General features: G+C 41.8%; 1 protein-coding gene across 1 annotated transcript in view; it reads right to left on the bottom strand.

The window, feature by feature from the left end:
* The window catches only part of LOC309336101 (serine protease inhibitor Kazal-type 5-like), a 28295-nt gene extending 3247 nt beyond the window's left edge, over positions 1 to 25048 (bottom strand). Inside the window, exons 1-13 of the mRNA XM_081851561.1 lie at positions 24906 to 25048; positions 21284 to 21309; positions 19631 to 19761; positions 18412 to 18460; positions 15028 to 15158; positions 14879 to 14939; positions 12753 to 12889; positions 11739 to 11868; positions 6925 to 7025; positions 5263 to 5350; positions 3314 to 3343; positions 1419 to 1546; positions 55 to 115 (exon numbers count right to left, since the gene is read on the bottom strand). Coding sequence (XP_081707687.1) covers positions 55 to 115; positions 1419 to 1546; positions 3314 to 3343; positions 5263 to 5350; positions 6925 to 7025; positions 11739 to 11868; positions 12753 to 12889; positions 14879 to 14939; positions 15028 to 15158; positions 18412 to 18460; positions 19631 to 19761; positions 21284 to 21309; positions 24906 to 24957 — 1125 coding nt within the window. The 5' untranslated portion in view covers positions 24958 to 25048. The remainder of the gene's footprint in view (positions 1 to 54; positions 116 to 1418; positions 1547 to 3313; positions 3344 to 5262; positions 5351 to 6924; positions 7026 to 11738; positions 11869 to 12752; positions 12890 to 14878; positions 14940 to 15027; positions 15159 to 18411; positions 18461 to 19630; positions 19762 to 21283; positions 21310 to 24905) is intronic.
* Positions 25049 to 26390: the final 1342 nt, after the last annotated feature.

Here is a 26390-nt window from a genome sequence, read left to right on the forward strand (position 1 = left end):
GACTCAACAGATCATTTAATGCTAGCCCTGCCCTCAAATTATTCAGTCTCTCACCTTTATATGACCAGCTTGACATTCACCTTTGTTCTTTAGCGCAAGGGTATCGTCAGCTTTCCTAGAAATAGTAGAATAAATGTTATATGGTGCTCCCCTATCACTCCCCTAAAGTGAGTAAACCCTATGGTGAAGTTATGGTAGACTATGTACAGAACAGATATAAGACAACATATAGACAGAAGGTACAAAATGGTCATGCTTAGGGAGAGGAATCACATGATGGCTTAGCCAAGGCATTCTAAAGCAGGGCTATACACTGTTGATTTAGGATATGTTTGAGTTGAAGATGGAACCATTAACAACGGCCCAGCCTGGCTGACTGCTGGTGCCAGACCTAACCACCCCAAGCCCCCCCCCCAACTGCACCCACCCTGCTTTATGTTACATTATGTGATATATTGTATTTATTGTGTGTTGTTTTCAGCTGCTCCTCTAGTCGCATGCAAACAATAATTGAACAACATTAAAATCAGCAAAACAACAAGCAAAACCATCCTCAGCATTACTCAGTGTGTCATGCTACCTAATTAATATGCTGCTTCCAAGTATTGAGAGAACTGCTTGAGGATCTTTTCACATGACTATCAAGGGCATAACACTCATAGGAAAGGTGCCTGAAATCCCTAAACTCAGACTAGGGCAAGTCACTCAAGAAATTGCTAGTAAGGGCAGGTTTCAATTTTGGGCTACACTGCCAATGTTTTAAAAATCACACACACACAAATCACGTTCCAAAAGCTGAATCCTGAGTGCTGTGTGATAAGTCCAGCACGTCAAAGCTGAATGTGTGGACTTTTTAAATGCCCACCAACATGCACCTCACAATGGTTGTGTGAACCAGCTCTTGTGGAGGAAGCAGAATCTATACACAACAGCTTTGGACACTCTTGGGGAACCTGGTTGCTGATATATATGCTTTTTATGATGAAATCCTGATCAATTAATGCAGAACATGAGGCAGTCGCTTTTCATAGCTGCTGTCACAGTTTGGCTTCACTGTTTTTTGAAGACAGGTCTTTCAAGATGTCTTAGGATTATGAGGAATTCTCTCCCTTTCTTTCACACACACCCTCATTCACTCATCCCTTTATGAATTAAATCCTATCTTAATTCTTGGCTAGGTGATCATTAAACACGGCTAGGGTTTCCAATGAATGATGACAAAGATGGCATCCATATAAGCATTGCCATTATCCTGAATTATCTGTCATTCCTTTAATTGGGATCTTGTTGATCTCTGTGTATGTCATTGGAAAATCACCAAGATGCTGGGTAGTTTGCTATGAAGTAAACACAATTAGGATCCCACAGTGAAGTCAGAGTGCATTTGCAATGCCCCCAGAGCAACTGCTAATACTCACACAATTGCGGAACACAGGAAACAGTTATTGCTATATGTTTTCTCATCAGTGCCACAAACAGGAGACCACAGAGCATTGCAAGAAGTCCCTTCCTTCTTTATATCAGCTAGAATTTGATCACAGTCCAGCTGGAAGAAGTAAATAGATATAAGTAAATTAGATAACATACTACAGCATAAGGTAACTTACTTAATCATAAATGTTTTAGGACTGACAAAATACATAGAGCTTTTAATGTTTAATGTTTTATTATGTCTTTATATATGTTGGAAGCCACTCAGAGTGGCTGGGGTAACCCAGTCAGATGGGTGGGGTACAAACAACAACAACAACAACAACAACAACAACAACAACAACAACAACAACAATTGTTCCATCGGCTCACAGCTCTTATAGTGAGGTGTTTCATGGTCAAATTTCTTCTCAATAATTTTTGGGGCCTCTTTGATAGCCTTTGCTCGGATCATCCCTCCACACCATCACTCCCAAAGGGATGGGTATGATGAACAATACAGAAAGAAACTGAATATAAGTCCTGCACTGTACAAACAGCAGAAAAGAAAAGAAAAAGCTGGAACTGATCTGATGTGTAGTGCCAGCTAGCTAAGAACTGCTCAATAAAAGGACACATGCAAGGTATTCTAGAACATCTGAAGGCAACCCTGTTTAGGGAAGTTTTTAATGTTTGATGTCTTATCGTAATTTTAATATTCTGTTGGGAGCCACCCAGAGTGGCTGGGGAAACCCAGCCAGATGGGCGGAGAATAAATTATTATTATTATTATTACTATTATTATTATTATTATTATTATTATTATTATTATTATTGACAGGTTCCTTGCCCACGGCAGGAGAATCAACGCATCTACCTGCCACCTCATCCAAGAGCACCCTGTGTATTCCCAAGTCAGTTTGTCAGAATGAAGGATCAGTTCTGTTATAAGAGATCACCCTTCCTGTTCATCTACTACATAATAATAATAAAAACAATACCTGGGTTGATCACTGTGAGTGTATACATATGTGAGCATACCACATGAAAGGCTCATCCATCTGTTCTTTTCATTTACACAACCATATATTTAGGAACAGCTGCAGGAGCCCTTTCTTGTAACAAGGGATTTATTAAACAGTAGCTAATGTTTGTTTGTTTCCAGTCACTAGAGGGCAATGTCTCATTCCAACAAATTAACATACTTTCCTGATATTCATGGAGGTGTGTTTATATGTGCAGGCCTGAAGGTATGTGAGTAATTATGAACAGACAGGTAGGTAGCCGTGTTGGTCTTCTGTAGTCGAAACAAAATAAAAAAATTCCTTCCAGTAGCACCTTAGAGACCAACTAAGTTTGTTATTGGTATGAGTTTTCGTGTGCATGAAGAATCTGAAGAAGTGTGCTACTGGAAGGATTTTTTTTATTATGAACACACAAGCAGAGCAAACGTGAGTTTGGTCTTTCTACATTTACTGTACAAGAAAGAAACTCATATAGCTATTTGCATATAGCATGATGCAAGGAGAAATATACGTTTATGTGTATCCTTTCTACAAAGAATTCAAGACTTTAGAGTCTTCTGGCTTGACCTCAGAAAATACTGGACTTTCCAGATTCGGTAGAGATTAGCATTTGTTTGTTTTTTAAGGAGAATAGAAATGATTTCAGGACTCGCAACTTCTCAGAATTATATTGCTATAATGGGAGGATCTGCAGCTTCTGATGTTTTCCCTGCAGACAGTCAAAAACCCAGGAGCACTGGCTTCGTACTGAATCAGCTGGCTTTAAATTCCAAGCCACTGTGGGAATTGAAACATTAGAAGTGTTGTACAAATATATACAAACACTGGTGTTCACATATCATCATCATCAACAACAACAGCATCCTTATATTTATTACCTTCGGTTCACCTGAAGGTCCTGGGGTGGGCTGCAAAAATTAAGGTACAGCATTAAAAATAATTTAAAAATAAATTTTAGTGGGTTCTAATATATATATATATATATATGGGAATTGAAACATTAGAAATGTGATGTATAAATACACAAATATATGCAAACACTGAAGTTCACATATCATCATCAACAACAACATTTATTATATTTATTACCTTCGTTTCACCTGAAGGTCCTGGTGTGGGCTGCAGAAAAATAAAGTACAGCATTAAAAACAATTAAAAACAAATTTTAGTGGGTTCTAAAATATATATATTTGAAAATATAAGTTTTCAAAGACCAGGGTATAGACATGTATCTGCAACATTCACTGAAAAATATATAGTGAAGAAGAGGGAAACACCTAGAATCATAGAATCATAGAATCATAGAGTTGGAAGAGACCACAAGGGCCATCGAGTCCAACCCCCTGCCAAGCAGGAAACACCATCAGAGCACTCCTGACATATGGTTGTCAAGCCTCTGCTTAAAGACCTCCAAAGAAGGAGACTCCACCACACTCCTTGGCAGCAAATTCCACTGTCAAACAGCTCTTACTGTCAGGAAGTTCTTCCTAATGTTTAGGTGGAATCTTTTTTCTTGTAGTTTGGAACCATTGCTCCGTGTCCGCTTCTCTGGAGCAGCAGAAAACAACCTTTCACCCTCCTCTATGTGACATCCTTTTATATATTTGAACATGGCTATCATATCACCCCTTAACCTCCTCTTCTCCAGGCTAAACATGCCCAGCTCCCTTAGCCGTTCCTCATAAGGCATCGTTTCCAGGCCTTTGACCATTTTGGTTGCCCTCCTCTGGACATGTTCCAGTTTGTCAGTGTCCTTCTTGAACTGTGGTGCCCAGAACTGGACACAGTACTCCAGGTGAGGTCTGACCAGAGCAGAATACAGTGGCACTATTACTTCCCTTGATCTAGATGCTATACTCCTATTGATGCAGCCCAGAATTGCATTGGCTTTTTTAGCTGCCGCGTCACACTGTTGGCTCATGTCAAGTTTGTGGTCAACCAAGACTCCTAGATCCTTTTCACATGTACTGCTCTCAAGCCAGGTGTCACCCTCTGTGGGGAGGGAATTCCACAATTTATGGGCTGTACAGAGAATGCCCTCTCCCAGGCCATCACCACCACCCCAAACTTCTGAAGTAGGTGGAGCTCTCAAGAGGGCCTACACCTAAGAAGGGTGTAGGGAAGGAGGCAGTATTTCGGATATTTGGGGCCAAAGTCATTTAGAGCTTTAAAGATTAGCATGAGCACCTTGAGTTGGGCCTAGAAATGAACTGGTAACCATTTTTGCTGTTTTAAAACAGGGGTTATATGAGTTCTAGATGGAACGCAGTCAGAAATCTGGCAACTGCATTTTGGACCAATTGAAGTGTCCAAGCCATCTTCAAGGGCAGCTCCATGTAGAATGCATTGCAATAATCCAGTCTGGAATTTACCAGAGCATGGAGTAGTACCACAGCCAGGTTGTGAACGATGCATTAAATGCAGAACCACTCCTCACAGCTTATTTTGTACTTGGGCACATAGACCATTTTTATTTAGCAACAGTACAAGCATGGGACACCATATCCTTCTGTCCCTGCTGGAGTGCACACATAGCCACTACTGCTTTGTGACAAGGATTTATTCTGTTGTTGTGGAGTAGTGGTTAGAGGATTGGACTAGGACCAAGGAGGCCAGGGATCAAATCCCCTCTCAGCTTTGAAGCTCATTGGATGACTTTGGTCAGTCATTATCTCTTAGCCTAAGATTCTTCATGGGGTTGTTGTGGGGCTACATTGAGAAGGGGCAGAACCATATAAACTGCCTTGAGCTCCTCAGGGAAAAGGTGGTATATAAATCTAATAAGTAATGTGACCAATAATGAACTGTATTAGGAGGTGATTTTTACCTTCTTGTCCCCAACAGCAATTTTCTTCTGCCTATTGCGGAAGGGCCCTTTCCTACAATTTTCATTGTAGTATGATGACTGTCCTGTCCTAGAAGAAAAGTCACATAAGTTTTTCTAACCCTTAAAAAAATGTGTCAGTAGCCATCACAACATCCGGTGGCAACAAATTCAACAACTTAATTACTAGGCGTCACAAGAAGAAGCAAAGTGCTTCCTTTTGTTTGTGTAGAACTGTCAGCTGATCAATGTAACTGAAAGATCTACTATTCTGAGAGACGGAAAATATTTTCTCTTATCCTTTTCTGAACTAAAAAGCCTCAATTTCTTTTGAAGCCTTTGTTGACATGTTTTACTCTTTATCAATTTACTTACTCTTTCTATACCATTTCCACTATGCAATATCCATTCTGACAGTATAACCAGACTATAGCTGTTACTCCCAATTGTGAACACATCATAGGTTTATATAATGCCGCTGTGACATTTGCTATATGCCTAATCTCACTTCCCTTCTCAATCTCACTTTCTACTCCTTTTCCACCCCAGATATTCCAGTCTGTTTGCATTAACCTCAAATGTCTCCTTCCATTGCTAGCTCCCTGGAATCGATCCTACAAACAGACATCTGAAATTTATGTTAGCTCTGATTGGGGACAGTCTTGCACAATCTCATCCAGCACCTGCTACATACAAAACAATGGCAGATTTTTCAGAACGCCAAATATTACTTGCTGCCTGTATTACTTGGTCTTCCTTGCCCTTCTCTCCTGTGGGATCTGATCCTGCCAAGAACATGGATGACATGGCGTTTTCTTTGATCCAACAATTCTTTCTTGCTGCAAGGTTAGTAGTTTAAAATGAATGTTTCTAGAACTCATGGTTAGAAGTATAAGTTTAAAGGAAACCATGGTTGGAGCACATCCAAAGCCAGTTAGGGTCACAAATTACAAAAGCATGGATCTTCAAATATTTCAAGGGCTATCACATGGAAGATAGAGCAAATTTATTTTCTCCTACTCTGGAGGCTAGGACCTGAACCAATGGATTCAAGTTAGAAGGAGATTCTTACTAATCATCAGGAAGAAGTTGGATGGCCATCTGTCATGGATGCTTTAGTTGAGATTCCTGAATTGCAGGAGGGTTGGGCTAGATGACCCTCAGTATCCCCTCCAATTCTATGATTATATGAAATTTGACCCATCTCATCTCTACAAGTATTTTTTCTGTCAGAATGTGGTCTTAACTGCTGCACTATTTGAGCCTTCAACATTCAGCTCAGGTCCAGGAGCACAATAAAGTCTGCGGACTTGACCCAGAGGCAAAGGAAGAACGCATCTATATGTATCGCTTTTGTGGATCCAGTATAAACCTGTTCAACCTCATTTACCCCACCACAGCCTTCAAACACTCATTTAGAACTGAAATTCCTGGATCTCTTCCAAGAAAAGGCAGAGCTGAGTATTAGCAACAGACTGATGATTCCACACTTCAGATAGTAAAGCCGTTGTCCCTAAGAGAAACCAGCAGGTCATGCCCAGGGTACCTGAATATTTGGTCAGACATTTGCAACCCAACTACCTCATTGTGGCAAAGCATTGATAAACTCCCACTTTGGCATCATAACTGCTATCACACAGATCTTTGCATGTCAAGCATACTCACCCTCCACAATTGGTATATGATCTGTAATCCCCCGATGCAATCTGATATTCTGCGGGGCAAGGATTATTTACATCATTTTTTCCATATGGATTGCAGTTTTTCTGTCAATGGAGAAGAAGCAAGTTTGATAAGAGGGTGACTTCTTTTCTTATTCACAAAAGAGAGACCACAAAAAGAGAGAGAGAGAGAGACCACGGTTTGTGCAGATGAGATCTACTCTTTTCCATCAAGAGAGTGGTGATCTTGGACCCTTAAACTCACAAGAGTTTTTCCATCAAGAGAGTGGTGATCGTGCACCTTTAAACTCATATAAATCAGAACAAAATAGGCTAGGTCAAAGGTCATGGGGAAGGACACAAGAAAAAGTTTCTGCAATATGAAGGCACAACACTTTCTAATGGAACTAATGGAAAACAATGGCTCAGATGGTGTACTTAAACTCAAGTCCAATAAAAACAGATTTGTTACCATTTCTAACTACCTTATTCCCATCATTAGAATCATTAAGTGGGTTAGATCCATTGCAAGTGTGACAAGGACAGGTTTAGAAGGAATCTCCTAGCTTAGCTTCTCCCTCTTCCTCTCCTTCCCCCCACCCCACCCCACCCTCCCATTCTCTCAGGCTATCTTCTCTCCCAGCTGACAAGTCCCAACTGCCAGTGAAGGTGTGCTTTTTCTCTCCCCCCCTCCCACTATCCCTTTCTAGATTTGATTAAAGAGGAGGGCTCTCTGACTTGACAGGCAGCTCACCAGGCCCAGCTGTCAAGCCTGCCTGATCACTTTGTCACAGAATGCTATTGAGCTGGAATGCACCTCACTTTTTGATAATGAACTATACACAGCGTTGAGGCAGCGGAGAATAAACTTTATGACAGTTGTTTCTAGTGTGATCACTATTGTGGGATAGCCAGAATGTGTGCATATTTTGGTTTTACACACTCTTTTCTCTTTTCACAAACTCTTGCTGAGCTGGAGCTGGCACTTCTGGTAGTATTTTAAACAACGGCTCAGTGACAGAAATTACCACAAGCATTATAGTATTAAATAAAATGATGGGAACTGGAGAGCAAAACAATCAAAGACAGTATTAATCCTAAGGCAGAGGTTACAGCAAGTACTGATGAGGATATCAGTCCGCTTATTGCCTGTCCTGGGTGATGCAGACAAATCTGAGGAAAGATGCAGCAATGCTGAACCATGAGAAGTGTCTGGAACCACGAGAAGTTTCTGGAACAATCAATGTACTCAGGAATGTGCTTTGTGGAAGGCAAAGGATCAAGCCCTTGTCAGAGAAAGAGACAGACCTTTGAGTAGAGATATTAGAAAATTCAGTTGGAAATGAAAAGAGATATGTAAATTGCTGGTGTTCATTTACTCATCCACATATGAACAGAAATCCACCCAGGAAATACTATCAGTATTTGCTGATGTTGTTGCTTTCAGTGGACAAATGATTAGGTTTTCCCTCCATTTGCATTGTGTTTCCTTCATATCAAAATGAAGGGCGTGGAATCATGCAATGACCATGTAATTTACATAAATTACATAATTTTACCACAGTGGACAGTGATACAAATACCATAGTATTTGGTGACAGACAAACTGCAGCGAGACAGAAGCAATGCTGCGTGTGACCATACAGGGCAGAATAGGAAATGATGCCTTCTTACATTCTTACATTTTGATACATCTGAGTGACAGGCAAGGATCACAATGAGATGCAACACGGTGCTTTGAAAATGGGGGGTCATTTTGCTTGAATGTCTTGTAATTTGGGTGTTACAAAATAATGATGTATTCTTTAAAACACAGAGGTTTTCAATCTTTTGGGGCCCACAGCTCCCTTGACCAAGTACATTCTTTAAAACATGAAGAGGGTCAATTTTTTGAACCACCAGATTTTGTCAAACTGGAACCAGTTGGTGCAAGACAAAAAGAGGCACCATGCGTGATTCTTTGGACCAGAGGAGGCACGGTATTTGAAACCACCTTGCTGGAACTGCATTGATTGGAACCTGCATCATCAGAGATTTTGGCACTGCACCAGTGGCATAGCGGGGGTTGCCAGAGCTCAGGGCAGCATGGAGAAGGGGGTGGGAGCAAGCGAAATGGATTGAGTACACATGCACATTCAACTGCCTAACACAGAGGTTTTCAACAGCTCCCTTGACCAAGTACATTCTTTCTGCAGCACCCCTGTGGGGCTCAGGAGCCCAGCTATGTCATCCCTTGCCTACACAACCAGTGGCCCCTCACCACTTTTTGAACCCCCTCCCTTGTAGAGTGTTCCCTCAGCCTCCTCTCCTCTCCCCTCCACTTGGGAGTCCTCTGGGCAGCCAGGGTTGTCACCCCTGGTTTCTGAACTGCCCACCCTGCCCCAAAGAGAGGTGCCTCCTCACACTGCCCCACAGGGGTCTGGGAAGTACCCCCCTGGCTAGCCCAAGAAGCATCATTCGCCTGTGGAGCTTGTAGCCAGGGCTGCTGCAACAAACAGCCACACAAGCCTTGGGGAGGCAGAGATGCAAGAGGGTGTCAGAGGAGGGAGGGGAGGAAAGAGGGACAGAGGCCAGTGTTGCCAGCTGCACTCCTGACCATCATTCAAGGCATCTCAGGGTGATGCGGCATACTGGTTGAAAACCACTGGCCTAATGGCATCCGTGTCACCTGGGAGATCACAGCTACAGTGATAAGAGTCATTCCATTCTCTGGAGAGGTCACTTCCTGGAGAATGGAACCCTGGAGTTTTCAATGGAACCCAGAGACGGAAGCATGCGATTGTATTGAGGCAGCACTGGGTGTTGAAATTTTGCGCCCCTAAGAATTTTGCTCCCAGGGCAACTGCCTCTGTGGCTCCTTCCAAGCAATGCCACTGCATTGCAGCCCCACCCCACCCCCGAAACTGTTGGCAATCCTTCCATATTGAAAGCAGCTAGCACAAGAAAAGAGTAACAGGACTAATGTAGCACACAGTACTGGCTCCCCTAACATGTGGAAGGGCTTCGCAGCTATAATCTCTGGGCCACCATTCAAGCTTCACAACACAGGCCTAACCTTGTTTATTCACAAGTAAACCCCAGTGAATTCAAAAGGATTTTCTTACATGTCTTAACATGTCAAAAAAAACCTGTTGGCTGCAAAGTAGAAAGTTTTATCCTGAGACAAAGGAGTTTTGTTTTGTTTTGTTTTCTGTTTTTTACTGCAGAGCTAGGTTAATGAATGGTCTTCCCATTGAAAACCATGAGGAGAGATTGCATCTTTTCTTTTCATTCTTAAACAGTTGCTGATGTTAGTCAAATCATGAAAGCCTTATATTAAAAATATGAGAACTGTTTATTTACAATTTAAGACACCTCTCTGGGGTGGCCACTTATGCATCACCCCAAAATATGACAAAGATATGAATAAAATTAGCATGTACTGATTTATATGTATGAATGCAAATTTAGACAGGCTGGCTAATGCAAATTCAAATGAAAATACATCTCACCATAGTGATGAAGGCTGTGAACAGGTGAGCTGCTGCTAACTGTTGGTGGTAACTTCAAGGTCTCTGCTGCTTTCCCTTAGGGTTCTTCATCCTTAAACCAGGCTTGGACCAGACAGCCCTTCAAACAGAGGACTCCTTCAAATAGAGGGCTATCCTCTGTTAGCATTTCAAATAGAGAGTTGTCCTCTTTAAAGCAAGATGCATGGCCACCCTAATCATATCTCTGGTTGGTCTATATGAATTGTTGATGGGCATGATTAGGAATAAGTTTAACATGTGTAAGCTCCCCACCCCATGGATGGGAATGACTCATTCATGATTGCATGTGGGCCAGATCAGAGCCTCGTTAGGAAACCACTGGGAGTCTCATGAAAACTATATAAACTCTTCTAAATGAAGTATAATTAATTAGTAAGCAAACAATGTGAAGACCAGTAGCCTGACCCAACAATGGGAAGCCCAGCTAATACATTACCGAATTGTCCAGAAGCATCTCTTGCTGTACATCCCCAACAAAGGCCACTAGTTTTGTGTGACTAAAGCTGGACTAGGGCCCACATATTTGGCACATTAGAACCTAAATGCCAACATGTCATGTGTGAAAGCAAGTTTTCATTGCTTGTGTGGTTATCTCTGTAGGATGTTTTTACTCGTTTGGTTTATAGTTATTCCTTTCATTAATATTTTTATTGTTCTAATAATGGTTTTCCTTAAAGGAAGGATAATTTTGACTTGTTTGGCTATTTAATTTGTAAGTAATATTACTGAAAGCTGGGCTAGATCTAAGGCAGCACTCAGGGGAAGTATCCTCCTCAGACCACTAACAAGTTGTTCAAACCAAGGAGCTAACTCTGAGGCCCAGGTGGATTCTCAGGACTGGCACTGCAGCCTAGATCGTACCCTATAAATCTGGAGCTTCCTTCATTCTCTATCTCATGGTCTTCTTCTTTAACATCAGAGACCTCTCTGTGATTGAGCCATCTCCATGACATGTTGCAATCATGGATTTGCTGTCTTCCTGGCTCTGATCTACCAATACCTATCAGGCAACTCCCACACCACACAGAAGCTGTGGCTTGTGTTCAGAAATTATTTGCATGTTGCTTTCTACTATGTTATCCCAGGCTGTTAAAGCCTTTGGAAGGAGCTCAGCCTGGATGTTTTACGTTCATGTTTCTGATTTGCTATGAGAATGTGATCTCTCTTCCCAATCATGCTTTCTAGGCGATGAACATTACAGCACAGTATCAGAGACAGGATAAAGCATCCCTTTTCTTGAGTAGGAAAGTAGTGCTCGGGTAGCAGCTTGCCCGACATTTTTCCTCACCTCGTTGCTGTTCCCTGGGTTGAAATTCCCTTGAACGATTCTGTTCCCATAAGTATCCACAGCACCACCACCGCCTCCTCCTCCTCCTCTTCCTCCTCCAACGATCCTGCCTTCTCGGACTTCTTTTTTGCTAAGAGGCATGGAATGCAGAACAACGTGAGTAACAGGAATTGGAAACTGGAGTTCTTATGTTCAAACACTTGTTAGAACTTGAACATTCAGCAGAAGATTGAAAGAAGAAAAGAAAACCAAGGACAGTAAAACAAAAATGAAAACATAAGGAGAGAACAAACCCACAGGCATGTACAAAGAAGTGAGAAGCTGCTTTGTTTTAATATATCAGAAATGTGGAACCTTTGGTCTTCCAGATGTTGTTGAACTACAACTCCCCTCAGTCCCAGCCAGCATGGCCAGGAATGATGGGAGTTGTACTTCAGTAACACCTGGAAGGACAAAAGTTTACCACACCTGGTATACTGCAACCTACACCAACCTGGTGCTCCCTAGATCCTGGGTGGGGGGGACCTGTCACCTTCCATATGCTACTGGACTACGGCACGCATCTTCCCTGACCATTGGTCGTGCTGGCTGGCCAATTTTTTTATAATGCAAATTTAGTGAAGGGAGAAAGGACTAATACACCTTCTTCAAATGTGCATCTTCCTCAAAAGGTTTTAGCTGACTGTTCTAATGCCCCTTGCTTGCCTGGATGGAAAACAGTATATGTGGAAACCTCTGACATTGCATGGCTGGTCAGCAGCCTATGGAAAAAGTCACACCAGCTGTTGCACCCACCACTGGCATGTGGCCCCCGGAAGGCTGCCCGCTGGGGAATGTGGCCCTGGGGATAAAACCCTGGCCTAAATAGCTAACATTACATAAACTTTATACATTAAACACAAGGCATTTCTTCTTGTGTTCAATGACTGCCCATAAACTTTGGAGAGTACCCTACATGCCGAAGTTTGCTATTCATGACAGCCCATCATTTCATCTTTGAGTTAGAGCACTCACAATTTCTCTGAGCACATGATACACTTGTTGTTGTATGTGTAGCCAGTTGCATCCCGCACTGGAGCATTCTCACGGGTGCAAGTGAGTTCTCCGTTGGGTCCCATCTCTGATCGATATTCATCGCATCCATCATTCCTCTGCAGAGAAAGAACTTGGTTTGCTTTGCTGGTCTGATTTTTGGAAACTCTGGAGGATCTTCATTCACAGCAAACGCATCACACAGACACAGATGGTGTCAGGGTGTGACAGGGTGAACCATGTCACCTACTACCTTGTGTCTGACGGAGGTGTTAGTCAGAGGAATCCTGAGTGCCTCTGTCTTAGAAACATTTGTTGGGTGTTGCCCTCTACGGCCGGCCTAATTATCATTCTTTAGCAGGGATATTCAAAGCATGCAATTGATCTGGATGATAAAAGCGATCTCCCCCACTTTTCCCAACAATGTGCTTAAAATACTGTCAACACCTTACCAGATCACAGGCAGACAACTGCACCAGAACAATTCAGAGAATACTCAGGTCCCTGCACCAATTGCTGTGGAGCATGATGAAAACTTCTAAAAAGTTGCAACATGCTTTCAATCAATAGTGAATAAAGCCAACAAAGGTGGCTGGAAAGCTGGCAAGAAAGGGCCTGCCCTTGATTCCTCAATACCATTTCATGAACTGGTGTTGCTTAGACATCTCACCAGCGAGAAACTTTTCCTATAGATTCTCTTTAGCTTTAATGAAGGCAAAAGAATGATGTGAACATGTGCACCAACAACCCGTATACTCTCCTAGCTGGGTCCACATGATGGATCAAGGGTAAAGTGGGTGAATGAAACATAAATAAATAAATCTATGAGGATGAACTGACTTTGCCAACTCAAAACAAGGCATGAGTCACAAACCTTTCAGGTTAAAAGGAAGGTAAGTATAAGGGTTTTTTTAAAAAAAAAGTTTCTGCAATAACCAACTTTTATCTGCAAGGTTCTTTACTATTTTGTTTGCTTGTTCAGTTAGATGGGTAGAGGACCTTTCATTAAAGTCTCCTTGAACTATTTCTTCTTTATGAGTCATTGAAATGTACATTCTAAGTATGCAATTGATCTGGACATAGCTGATCTGAAAAGTTCTCTCTCTCACTTTCCCCAACATGCTTAATTACAGGATGGGCATAATTCACATTCCATTATAGTCAATATAAAACTTCATCATGATCGTCATTATTTATACCTGACTCAAGACAGCTTACAGATAAAAATAATCTCTAAAATGGACATTGCCCTCAAATGTGAAATAGTATTTTAAACATTATGCATATTAAGATAACCTCTTTATGGTCTAAAACTGTTATCCAGGGATGAACATTATCAATTAATGCAGATATGAATTTGGCTAGGCCTGAAATATAACCTTGAAGTCTACCGCTTTCTAGCTTTTAATGAAATCATTAAAAGCTAATCCAATGACTGAAATGCTGAACACAATTTTTAAAAATGACATTACAGACAAATGTATTTTTTATGATTTGGGCAGAGATAATGCAGGTCAATATACAGTGAGAACATAACAATAACATGCTAGATCAGGCCAATAGCCCCTCTACTCCAGCATCCCGTTCTCACAGTGGCCAATCAGTTGCCTGTGGGAAACCCACAAGTAGGACCCAAGCACAAGAACACTCTCCCATCCAGTGATTTCCAGCAACAAGTGTTCAGGAGCATTACTGCCTCTGATCATGGAATCACAGCATAGCCATCATGGCTAGTTGCCATTGAAAGCCTTTTCCTCCTTGTTTTTGTCTAATCCTCTTTTAAAGCCACCCAAGTCAGTGGCCATTGTTGCCTTCTGTGGCAGTGAGCTCCATAATTAACAATGTGCTGCATAAAGAGGTACCTGTGGAACATGAGGGTGGACTTCCTAATTCTGTGCATAATGCGGTACTCTACCACACACATGACTTTTTGCATATGGAACAAGAGGCTAAACTGTGCATGTACGTTCAGGATGCAACAAAACCTTGGATGAACAGAGTTGGAACCTGCTTGGAGTAAAACTGATTCTTCTCATTCTTGGTCACCATGGGCAAGAAATGCAGGATTTAAATGGTCAGATACAAATTTGGATAAAGCTTTATTTCACCTCATTTTTTCCATTTTGTGGTTGGTCCTTTCCAACAGAATTCATCGTACCTCCATTTTTGCTGCAAGAAACAATGGATAAAGTTTTACTTTGTTGCAGACAGAGAGGCCCAATTTAATTAAAAAGCAAATATATTATGGCATACTCACAACTTCTGTAGACACATTATGCATTTATTGCTATGCTGCTTGCCAGAAGCATCACGAACTGGATTATTCTCTCTGGTGCAGGAAAATGACCCATCTCTGAAATAAGGCCAATATTCACTGCAGTCGTCATCCTACAGTGGAAGAAGAAGATCAATTTTCCTCCTTGAAGTCTCGCTGAAGATAAAGTTCATCATGAGTCATCAACAGGATGCCCATATCCAGTGTTTAAGGTCCCTTAGAAAATCATGTGATCAGCAGAATGTTCAATCACTTTTGTCTGAACCAAACCCAATGGAATAAGTCTTTTGTGAGGAATGAAGCACCCTGGAAGTAATCTTCATTGGAAGTAATTAAGAGAATGAGCACAAACCTGAAAGTTTCCAGAGGTGTAGCTGTGTTCATCTGTTGCAGCAAATACAGCAGTTTTGTAGCACCTTCAAGACTAACAAATTTATGATGTTATGAGCTTTTGCAGACTACATTCTACTTTATCAGATGTTTCTTTTATAAGATGCATCTGATGAAGTGGACTACAGTCCATGAAAGCTTGTGTTTGTCATAAACGTGTTAGTCTTTAAAGGTGCCATAAAACCAACCAAATGGTAGCATTGGTTTCAGTGGAGAATTGTCCACCCAGAATTCTTTCCCATGTAAATAAATCAATACAGCAAATGTGCTTAATAGCCAATACATTATGTCTAGCACTTGAGATTCTGTTTTCTTTGTAGATGTGTAACGTCTATTTTGGACTTTAATTAAGCAAGATTTTTAAAAAATACATTAGACACATTAGATTTCAAAAACATAGTAGACACACTAACAACAGAACTGCTTGCCATGTTGCCAGCTTGTGTTTGTCTTTTCCTCTGCTCCTGGGTGGGAACAAACTTAATGGGAAAAGCAGCAGATTTTTTGCTTTACCCTTCTCCCACCCTTTCTCTAAGCAGCTTCTCCCTCTGAACACTCTCCTCTCAGCTGGAATGCTAGACACAACCTTATGAAGTCTAACCTGCACAAGTGTAAGTCACACAGAAGCAAGCATTATGATGACGAATTAAGCCAAGCAATTTGACCAAGAAACAAAGATATCATTTGGGAAAGAAAAGCCTGTCAATGACAAGATTTGCTGCCTAGAGAAAGAGGTGTGCAAGAAATGGATTGGCCAAGATAAACAAGGTGCAATTAAGGCTTGCTTATGCCTGGTCCCACACCTTGCCCTAGCTGGAGCGCTCTTGGGTGTTATTACCCCATTAAGCAGTAATTGAGTGCCAACAACGTGCTTGGAATGTTCCAAACAGGGAAGGCAGCCCAGCACCCGCCCTGGAGAGTTTACTATTTCAGTCTCAGAAACACAAGAAGGAAAAGATACAAACTCATCATGGCACACTAACTTGGGCCTGTCAGAAACCAAAACACATAGTACTCGTAACGGTTCAATTGTGGTTTTCAATGAGACCCTGCAGTGGGTGAACTTGGATAATTTTAGACCCTGGACTTAATGGTCTCATGAAGACCTTCTTTAGATAAGTAATGAGCTTTACTTCTTTTAGGCCATACCTGCTAACGTGGGTTTTTTTGGGGGGGGGGCACTGTTCTATCTGCCCTCCAAGTCTGGAGCCAAACCGGAAACTAGGATTGCTATTAATACAGGCAGGAACAGGTTTGGAGAATCAGAGTGGTACAATGCTTAGAGCAGGGCTGGTGAGCCTGTGGCCTTCTAGATATTGTTGGACTCAATTTCCCCCAATCCTAGACATCGTGGCTAAATGATTGTGGGAGTTGTAGTTCAGCAACTTCTGGAGGGCCCCATCCCTAGGTTCCTCACCCTTTGGATAAGCTAGGACCAGGGATGCTTGGGTTGAAATTCCTGGTGAGTGGTTAACTTTACTGGATTACTTTGACCCATCACAATCTCTTAGGTCAATCTACCAGGTTGTTGTGAGGATAAAACAGAAGGAGAATGGAAACTGCTACTGTTGGTGTAATGAAGCATATTTGTACATATAAGAAGCAACCAGAGGGTGTATGATGAAAATCAACTCTTCCTGAACCATATTTCTAGTGAACCAGCAATGTGCTATGGAGGAGGACACCACCCCAAATTTCCATGAAATGTAGCAGGTCTCCACTTGTGCAATTTCTGTTCCAGAAGTGTGTTCACTATAATTACATATAGTATCAGCATTGTAACTCTAATCTCATTTAGTAAAATTAGATTGGGCTACAATCCAAGTGACAATGAAGTCTGATATCTTCCAGCACAAAAGCAAAAACCAATTGCTAAGCCACTGAGTCAAATGCAGGGCTTAAACACATAATATCATCATATTTCAGGTATACCATTTTTCATGCCTCACATGCAATCCTGCGCATGTCTACTCAGAAATTCCTCTCACCTTTCTGCCTTGGGGAAATCCAAATTTACCCACTCACAATAACTGGCCAATTGTGGATGGGCTTTAGGAGGTGGCAGCAGGGGGGAGCAGAGTCAGGTGGAAACTTTGTGCTGGTTTCCACTTGGGTCCTCTTCTTCAGGATAAAAAGGGGCCTGCCTTCTCCCTTGGCACTACAGTCACCCTTTTGGTCTCCCACCCTTGTTAATGACTTTGCTATGTAATTTTTTGGTTGCTGTATTTGGGGCAGGAAGAAATTTTATATCCAGACAAATTGGCTGGTCTTGCGGTTTTTGCCTCACAGCAATCATCACAACTTTAGTGGTTAAAGCATTAGGTCAGATTCATAGTAATTACTCATAAGGGGAGATATTGCTTCAACTTCCCCTTCCAGGAATTGGGGTATCCCATTAAAGGAATCCTAGGAGAGGTGTTTCTACCCATAAATCGAGATGGGGGGGCTGAGGACCATAGCACTCCCCAAGGCAATTTCCATGGGCTGCTTCTATTTGATGGAAACCATAGGGCAATCTTTTCCTGGAATGAATACCCTAGGAAGCAGGAAGCAGACCGGCTGACCAAGTGGAAAATCACCCAGAGCCTGAGACAAATCTCCTACATCTGTAATCAATAAAGTTCTGGACTTTTTTTTCCTTTTTGGATCCATGAATGTAGGTCTGTGTATCTTTATACATGTTGTGAGGCACCAGGTGGCGGGCTCGCTGTGCCTGAGCATGAAAATACGATCCATTAGCCTCAGTGGGACTTACTCGCAGGGAAGTTTGCACAGGATAGCACTGTTAGCAAGAATTGCAGGTTGTAGCCAACAGCGTTGCTCAGGTGATGGTAAAGCCACATAAGAAGAGTAATTTTCAGTTATTCTCCATCTCCTTCCAACTCCTGAAATAATCTAAAATTGTTTTCCTCCTTGTAACACTAATGGAATCAACGCTATTAGATGCCATTGGATAGCTTTAAAATTTCTCCTCACCTTTGCTGAAGAAGGATTTTTGGGCCAACCAGCAATTGCTCTCCTTCTCCTATTAATGAAGATAATAAACAAAAACAGAGAAGAAATTATGAATGGAAAATGTAAATGGTGCAACACTTTAGTGTAGGGTGATATAAAGTTCAATACAAACCCCGCAATCTTTTTTCACACAAGAGGTTCTTGGAATGCAAGAGAACTGCTCACATAAAAGAGAACAGAAGAAATCAAGGCGTAAAGTAGGTAAGGAATGTTATTTGCTTAGAATCTCTAATCTAAGGACTTTTCTCTATTGAGTCTTCCATGATGTATTTAAATAGGATCTGATAACAAGTGCCTTCAATTGTTTATAGCCCCAATTCATAGAAATCCCATTAAAATCAATCAGTCTTGCTCATGTAACTAGTGTATCCTACTCATTTCAATGGACAGAAACCATTGTTGCACCAGTGGATTTCCTCTCATGTACCAGGACTTCATTTTCCTCTCCTTCTCTCTGCAGTTCCCCCATACACTTCCAAATTTTGCCCCAGAGTATTTCTCAGTCCTCACAAGCAGATTTTGTGGGTGCACAGGAGGCAAGGAAGTCCCATTGCACAAAGAGGAAGTCTGTTCTACGTGTATGTGGGCAGAATTGAATACAGCTTGATGGTACTGAAATGTTACCAACCTTCTATGGAATATTGCCTAGATGGCCATTTACACAAACCACTGGTATGAAAAGGATATTTCAGAGCCCATTTGTATTGCTGAGAATCATATTCATGGAGACTGATTAAACCACTCATCCCTGAGCACCTTCCAAATCTGAAATGAATCTTAGGGAATGAGCACATGTCTCATCTTAATATTGATGCAGACTCCTGCTCACTAAATCCAAATAGCTTCTCCTTCATGGAAGGAATCTTGCGTACATTGAAACTAAAGCCCTGTGTGCTTTCTAATGTGTGCTAGATCTTCCCTGCTGCCTTGATGGCATTGATTTTTGGATCCACTTTTGGTGTTGATCTTGATGGTCTGGGGGAACAGCAGGGCACAAAACTGACCTCTCTGTTCTGGGGGTTATAAGTTGCAGTGTTTGCCTCAGCCAAAGGGTTTCTGCCATAGAGATGGAACTAGGAAATTGTCTGTAGGAGGAGAAGACATAGGGAAAACAACCAGTATAACAGCTCTCATCATGGCATTAGCATCTCTGAAACAAGTGGTTGTTTCTAATACTCACAAGACTTCACGGCACATGACACACTTGTTCATATGTCTCCTGCCATCAGGACCGAAAACAGGGTCTATATCTCTGTTGCAGTATAAATTCCCATCCTCTAAAAATGGTTGGAATTCACGGCACATGCCCTCCTAAAGGGATAAAGGAACGCTTAATGAGGCTTGCTTGCCTTTTTCTGCTTCTGCAATCCTTAAATTGCTTCAGTTCTGTATGTTTATATGGAATAGAAGTGAGTAATATGAAGGCGGGGAATGTAACCCTCTTCTAGTTTTCGCTTTCGCTTGCTCTGTCATTGAGTTTCAATGTTTATTTCATTTGAATGGAAAATCCCACTCAAATTTCTGGAGGGGAGTGGTAACAAAAATGGAGCTCAGGTGATAGTCAAACTCTGGACACAATCCACCAAGAGGTTTAGCACTGCAACCTCATTAAAATGGGTGAAGGTGAACTTGCAGATAGATGGAGCCCTCTGTTACCTGGGCATTTCAATATGATGGTCATAGGTAGCTGAGGCAGGGATTCTGTAAGCCTTGTGGTTAATGCTAGTGTAACACTGGAAGCTACCTTAGACCAAGCTGGACCATTGATCCACCTAGCTCAGTACCGTTTACACCAGAACTAGCCAAAGTGATACCCTCCAAATGTGGTTAGACTCCAACTCCCTTCATCCCCAGCCCACATGGCCAATTGTCAAAGATAATTGGAGATGTAGTCCAACGACATATGGAGGGCATCACATTGGTTATTCTTCACCAGCAGTCAAGGTTGTGGTGGAGTGGGGTATGGCAGTGGTGGGACTGGTGCACTGCAAACACACCAACAGAAGCAATCTGGTGCTATGTCAGTGCATTTACACCACACTGACTTCACCACCACCACATTCTTCCCTTCTCCATCCCAGTTTGCTGCTGCAACTCAGCTGAATAGAGATCAAGTGGATGGCATAGCCCCACCACACTGTCTACTGCTGCTCGTTGTTTACAATGACTGGCAACAGTTCTCTAGGGTTTCAGCCTTTCTCAACTATACCTGAATATGCCAGGACGGAACCTGGGACCTTCTTCACGCAAAGCGTATGCCCTTCTAATAAGCCATATACTCCTTAAAAAACATGTGCCACCATGTTGGATATTTCTACCACTATTCCATGTTGGTTAGAGCAGGGAGGCCCCATACAGCATTGATTCCCCCTCCAACCTACTAATATTGAGCAGAGACTGGGGAGTAGCACTAAGAATCCACCAGGATTTCCTAATGCAATCTAGCCAGAAGGATCTCCATTAATTAGAAAGCATTATCACAATGACTGGGCAATGGGGAAGATGGGTTGCCAGGAGGCAGTATCAACCAGGCTATTATGTAGTTTCCAGGTGCATTTTTGCCTTCTTTTTGGGGGTGGGGGGCAGAATCCTGTCCTAGGTTGCAAGCCTTTTGGAAATATTGGGCAACAGAGATGTTGGCTGAACTGCAACAGTTAAACTCCAGCAATGTTATTCATTTCACAGATAACACGTGAAAATTCATTTCCAAATGCAAGTAAATTCTCAGCACCTTTAACAAACTACAGTTCCCAGAATTCTTGGTGGGGTGTTTTAAATGTATGGTGTGTACACAGCCTGATTTAGGAAAAATAAGAGAAAAGTCTGAACTAACCTGGTATCTCATTTGACTGGCAACACCTGCAACAAAAATACACAGATTGTAAATTCTTGCATTGTCATTGTACAAATTCAAGTTTTAAAAAGACGATGACTCAATCAAAGAGGTGGTTACAGTTACGTAACCCAACAAACCCTACCCCCTCACAAATGCAAACAAACCCCACTACAGACAACCACAGACAACCAACTACACCCTGCCCCCCAATCCCTCTCACTACAAAGGAAATGTAACAAGCGAATAGAAAGAGAACCTACTGTATCCAGTTGACACTGACACAAAACCCCACACGTACACTATAAAAAAGAATATAAATTTCACCACCCCACCCCTCCTCTCCCCCACTCTCTTTCCCCTACCATATACTGTACTCAACACTAACATCTCATAACAAATGTAACTGATCTATGGAAAAGACTTTACAACCTGAAAAAGAGACAATGCACATACTTTTGATAGTAATTTTTATTAGTTTTCAGTTACAGCAATCCAATAATAGCCTCATTATAACAATACCAAATTATAATACAATTAATAATACCAATCATGGAGATGCTGTATGCTAGAATTAATGGTTTGGTGATATTCTTTGTTTCAGCATTTCAAATGCATGTACTTTTGTAAACCAAGAAAACCTTTAATAAAAATTACTTTTTAAAAAGGAGATGGTTTCAGTTAATCTGAATTTCCCTGATCCCTATAGCTTTCTCCTTTCTTGCATATGGTTAGTGGTCCTTGATAAAGATCTGCATAGCCATCCCCACCAGATGTACCAGTGGACTTCAAAGGGGGTCAGATGAGCCTCATAATGCAAACTCAGACCAGCTGCTTGCACAGAACACACTTGCTGGGTTGATGTGAAAATTATTTACACTGAATTACCCTGTAATCCTAAGCATTAGAAATAAACCTTACTGAAATCAGAGGGACTTATTTCTCAATAAATATGGTTTGGGCTTGCAGTCCTGCTTTCTATAATTTTGAGGCCCATGCTTGCCTGAGTTACTTGTCAGGCTTGTAGTGACACTTTGTGCACATTATGATCATATAGGTCTCTCCTCTCTCTGCAAGTGATGATGATGGTGCACAGTCCTGAGCATGTCTTTCAATGGGAGCTGTGTTAAATGTAAGCACTTTTATTTAATGAGATTGTGCATTGGGCAGGTTGCCCACTAAACTAATTATTTAATACTACTACTAACTGCAAATTCCTTGATTCATACCACCCAGATATTTCTGTGCGGTTCCCAAAATGTTGGGACTGAGCTATAGGAAGTTCTTAACAAGGATTAGTTAATGTAACATTTGTCAGAAACATCTAACAACCCAAATCCAAGCCTAGAATACTGTCCTTAACTAAACTGATTTAGATATTTAGAACAGCCAGTCGTACAGCCTCTTTTTTTGTTTCTTTTTCTTCCTTTCTCCTCTTTTACGTTTCTTTTTAATGGAACTTATACTGTTTGATTCTAGTATTTCATATAAAGCAGCCTAGTCAATATATGGGGTGTTTGGGGAGGGATATTGCATCTGGTGGGGGACATGCTCCTTTTGGGGTAGTTAGTCCACTTTTGGTCCCCACCCTGCACTTAGCTCTCCACTGTGGTTCCTAGAAGCTGTCAGCAAGCGACAGAACCACACCCCAGGAACGGCTTTGACTGGCTGGCTAAACCAGGTGAGGGTGGCTGCTGAGTCTCAAACCCTCAGTGAATTAGGGACTCCTCTACATGAAAAGACAGACTCCAGTGGATTGAGTGGACAAGACCAATAGTGGGTCCAATGGTCAAGAAGGCAGTTTCTGCATATGATGTAGAGGGAAGTGAGGGGCAGGTGGGGTTTGTCAACCTGGGAAAGTAGCCCATCTAGGAGAAGAAAACTCTGATCCTAAACCTCTGCTGCCTTGTGGGATATCTTCAGAAGAAGAAAAGGCTAAGGCATAAACCCTACACAAATCCAAAGTAGAGTCCATAAGACAGTTTGGTGGGGCCTTGTATGCCTCCTTCTGGCAATTCCTGCAGCTGGTGCCAAACATATTACTCTGCTTTCCTTTGAACCACATCAGCGAGGCCAAGAGGGGGGACTTGTCATCTGGGCAGCCCAGGACCTCTATACACACTGCCCAGGTTTGCACCCTGTACATTCACTTTGGTGCTGCTAATGAAGCAGTTTGACTTCAGCCCCAAAGGTGCTCTCCATTGTCTCTCAAGACAGACAGATGCCAACAACAACAAGTCAATATAAAGCAGGGAGCTCTCTATACGAAATACCCTAACATGGGGGTGGAGAACTTGTGGCCTTCCTGCCAGTGTGGCTAATAATAAGGAATGGTGGGAGTTGAAGTCTACCCACATCTGGAGGGCTAGAGGTTTCTCATCCCTGCCCTAACTAAACCACAGATCTGAAGATTACCACCTCTCTTTTACACCCCACCTCAGTAAGCAATCTTTGGTGCCACTGCTTGTTTCCACTTTGGTCCATGGAGCAGAGGTGACCTATGCTGGTCCGGTTAATAATGTCAAGTCATCTTCCTTCTGAAGTCACTTTGCGATGGGCACATCTTGCCACTTACCACAATTTTGGGACCACCTGTAGCGGTTAAGATGCAATGGTTGCACAGAAAAATTTGCTGCCCTCCCTCCACACTGCAAGTCTGCTAGATAAGGAGACTCCACAGGCCACAAACAGCAGACACCCCCTGATGCCAATGAGAACTGAAAGCAAATCAAGCTGTACTGAAAACTAGCACAGAATGTCCAATCTGCATGTCACTGGAGGTGACAGGTCCTTCAGACTGGATCACTATCAGTCTACCCGTCTTGTCCAGTGCTGTCCATTGTTACATCCTGCCACTTATAGCCACTGCTTCTGCAATTGCTCTGGCAAATCAACCAGCTGATAATAACTTGCCCAAGAGGCACTAATAGACATTGGGATAAACAACTCAAAAGAGCAAGGAAAAAAATTCCAGACACATTAAGTTCAACTACTTGCAGATGGCAGGATTCTCTAGATTTTATGACAATGAATACAGAATTCTATTTATATATACATACAATAACAGCCATACTGAGCCCTGATTGGTTGGTCCATATTTGCGCTCGCTCTTTCTCTCTCTCTGCAGAATCACCCTATCTTTATCTTCATTCCTGTTTAATGTCAACTCTGTTGAACGAGTTGAAGAATTCCAAGTCTGTCCTATGCATGGATACAAACACTCAACCACGTTTTGACAAAAGAATGTCATTCCATCAGACAGTCCATTTGACTTGTCCACCCAAAAGGCAAAATAGATGAAAATACATATTGCTTTCACCAAAACAAGGAAGTTCTCTACCTTCTTCACTTGCAAACCTTCAAGGTATTTGACAACAACAAAGGTATGCCCACCACCAGTTCCATAAATCATATTTTAAACATTGATATTATCATAAATGAAATAAAAGTGCTTGGTATTTCCTAGTCCTTGGCTTTCCTGAGTTTTCTCTTCAAATAAGCTAGTTCTCTTGTTAGGTAATGTCTTAGTTATCATTATTTTTAAAGGACTACATGGTGCCCACTATTTAGGCAAAGATGACATCCCCCACCACAGACATTGGTTATGACAAATGTAGCTTACCTTCAAAGTGGCTGAAAAGTGCCAGGGCCACAAAGACCCCTGCTACCTTCATGGTAAGGATAATGGTGGTAAACGTGTTTTGATTCTCTTAGCTCATTGCTCACAAGAAGCCACACAGATGAAGCTCTGATTGCATATGTACATATAGGAGACAGGTTTCTCCGCCTTCCTTGTGACATAACCTTCAGAACAGCCATCATTAGCCACGAAAACCAGTCTGATGAGGGATGGTTTGAATTCTAATGATTCCTTCAACATAACTTTCATCAGGATGGGACTGGCTGGGAGCCACACCCTGGATTTTGTCAAAATGAGACATTTACCAATCGGTCAGCTCATTTTTCATCAGCAGCAGAGCATCCTGGCTGCAGGATGCTGGATCCAAGAGGTATGCTCAAATCAAAGACCTTCCTGGGACTATATCTGAAGGGCAGTATAAAAATGCTTCTATTACCAGCAAACAGAGCCACCCAGATGCAATATCTGAATAGCTCAGCATTGCTAGACTTTGTGGGCTGCATTCAATGCTAGTAGACCCATTTAACTTGGGGCCCTTAGTTTCAGCGAGTCTGAGCAGAATTTAGTTGGCTACAACTCCAAGCTAATAATGTTGCTAATAAGGAATTACATTCCTAGCTGGAAGCTCTCAAATATAACAATAGTGAGTCTAGTAGCATGACAGTATTTTTCAGACTTTACAAATTGCTTCTGCACAGAGTTCAGCTACATGCTTTGCATACAAAAAGTCCCAGGTTCCAATTCCCAGCATCTTCAGGTAGGCTAAAAAAGGACTATTGCCAGCACAATAGTATCTCTACTCTGGCATAACCTATTATTGGTGGAACAAAACAGAATCTATTATACAGCTGTAACCTTTTGTTCCACCAGTACAATAGAGTTAGTAGTGAGCAAGCCTATCTTCATCCAGCTGGCATAACTCGAGGACAGGATTGCAGTGCTAGTCTCATCCCAGCTTCCAATATACCCTTCAGTTAGCCTGCTGTTTGCAGGATTCCTGAATGGCTGATTTTGTTTGGGGAAAATGTGAATCAGGAGAACAATAGTGACAGGTGAATGTCTCAAGGTTTGGTCTAAGTGCCTTTGGATGATGACAGCAATAATAATAGCACTTAAGACTTCCTGGTTTCCAAGTTCTAACTAATCTATATCGGATCTCTTCAAGTATTATTCCCATTTGAAAAACAGATAAATAAGATCAAATGATTTTCTGGATGACATCTGCTTATCTTCCAGGTTCCTACACTGACAGCTTTCACTGCTGTTTTGAAATACCAGCTAAGTGCACAACCAGTGAGGGTCACTGTGCAATTTTCACTTCTTTTGCTGTCCAAGCTTGCGAATAACAAACTGAAAAAAATGAAAATTTGGGCTGTTATGCTGAAATGTATGTTATACCATTGTGGAAGAACATTGGCATGGAAATATATTCAGAAACTGCTGTTCCAGTGAGTTTCAAAGTTCAGT

Source organism: Podarcis erhardii, assembly GCF_964252035.2.
Source record: "Podarcis erhardii genome assembly, chromosome: 2".
NCBI classification, from domain to species: Eukaryota; Metazoa; Chordata; class Lepidosauria; order Squamata; family Lacertidae; genus Podarcis; species Podarcis erhardii.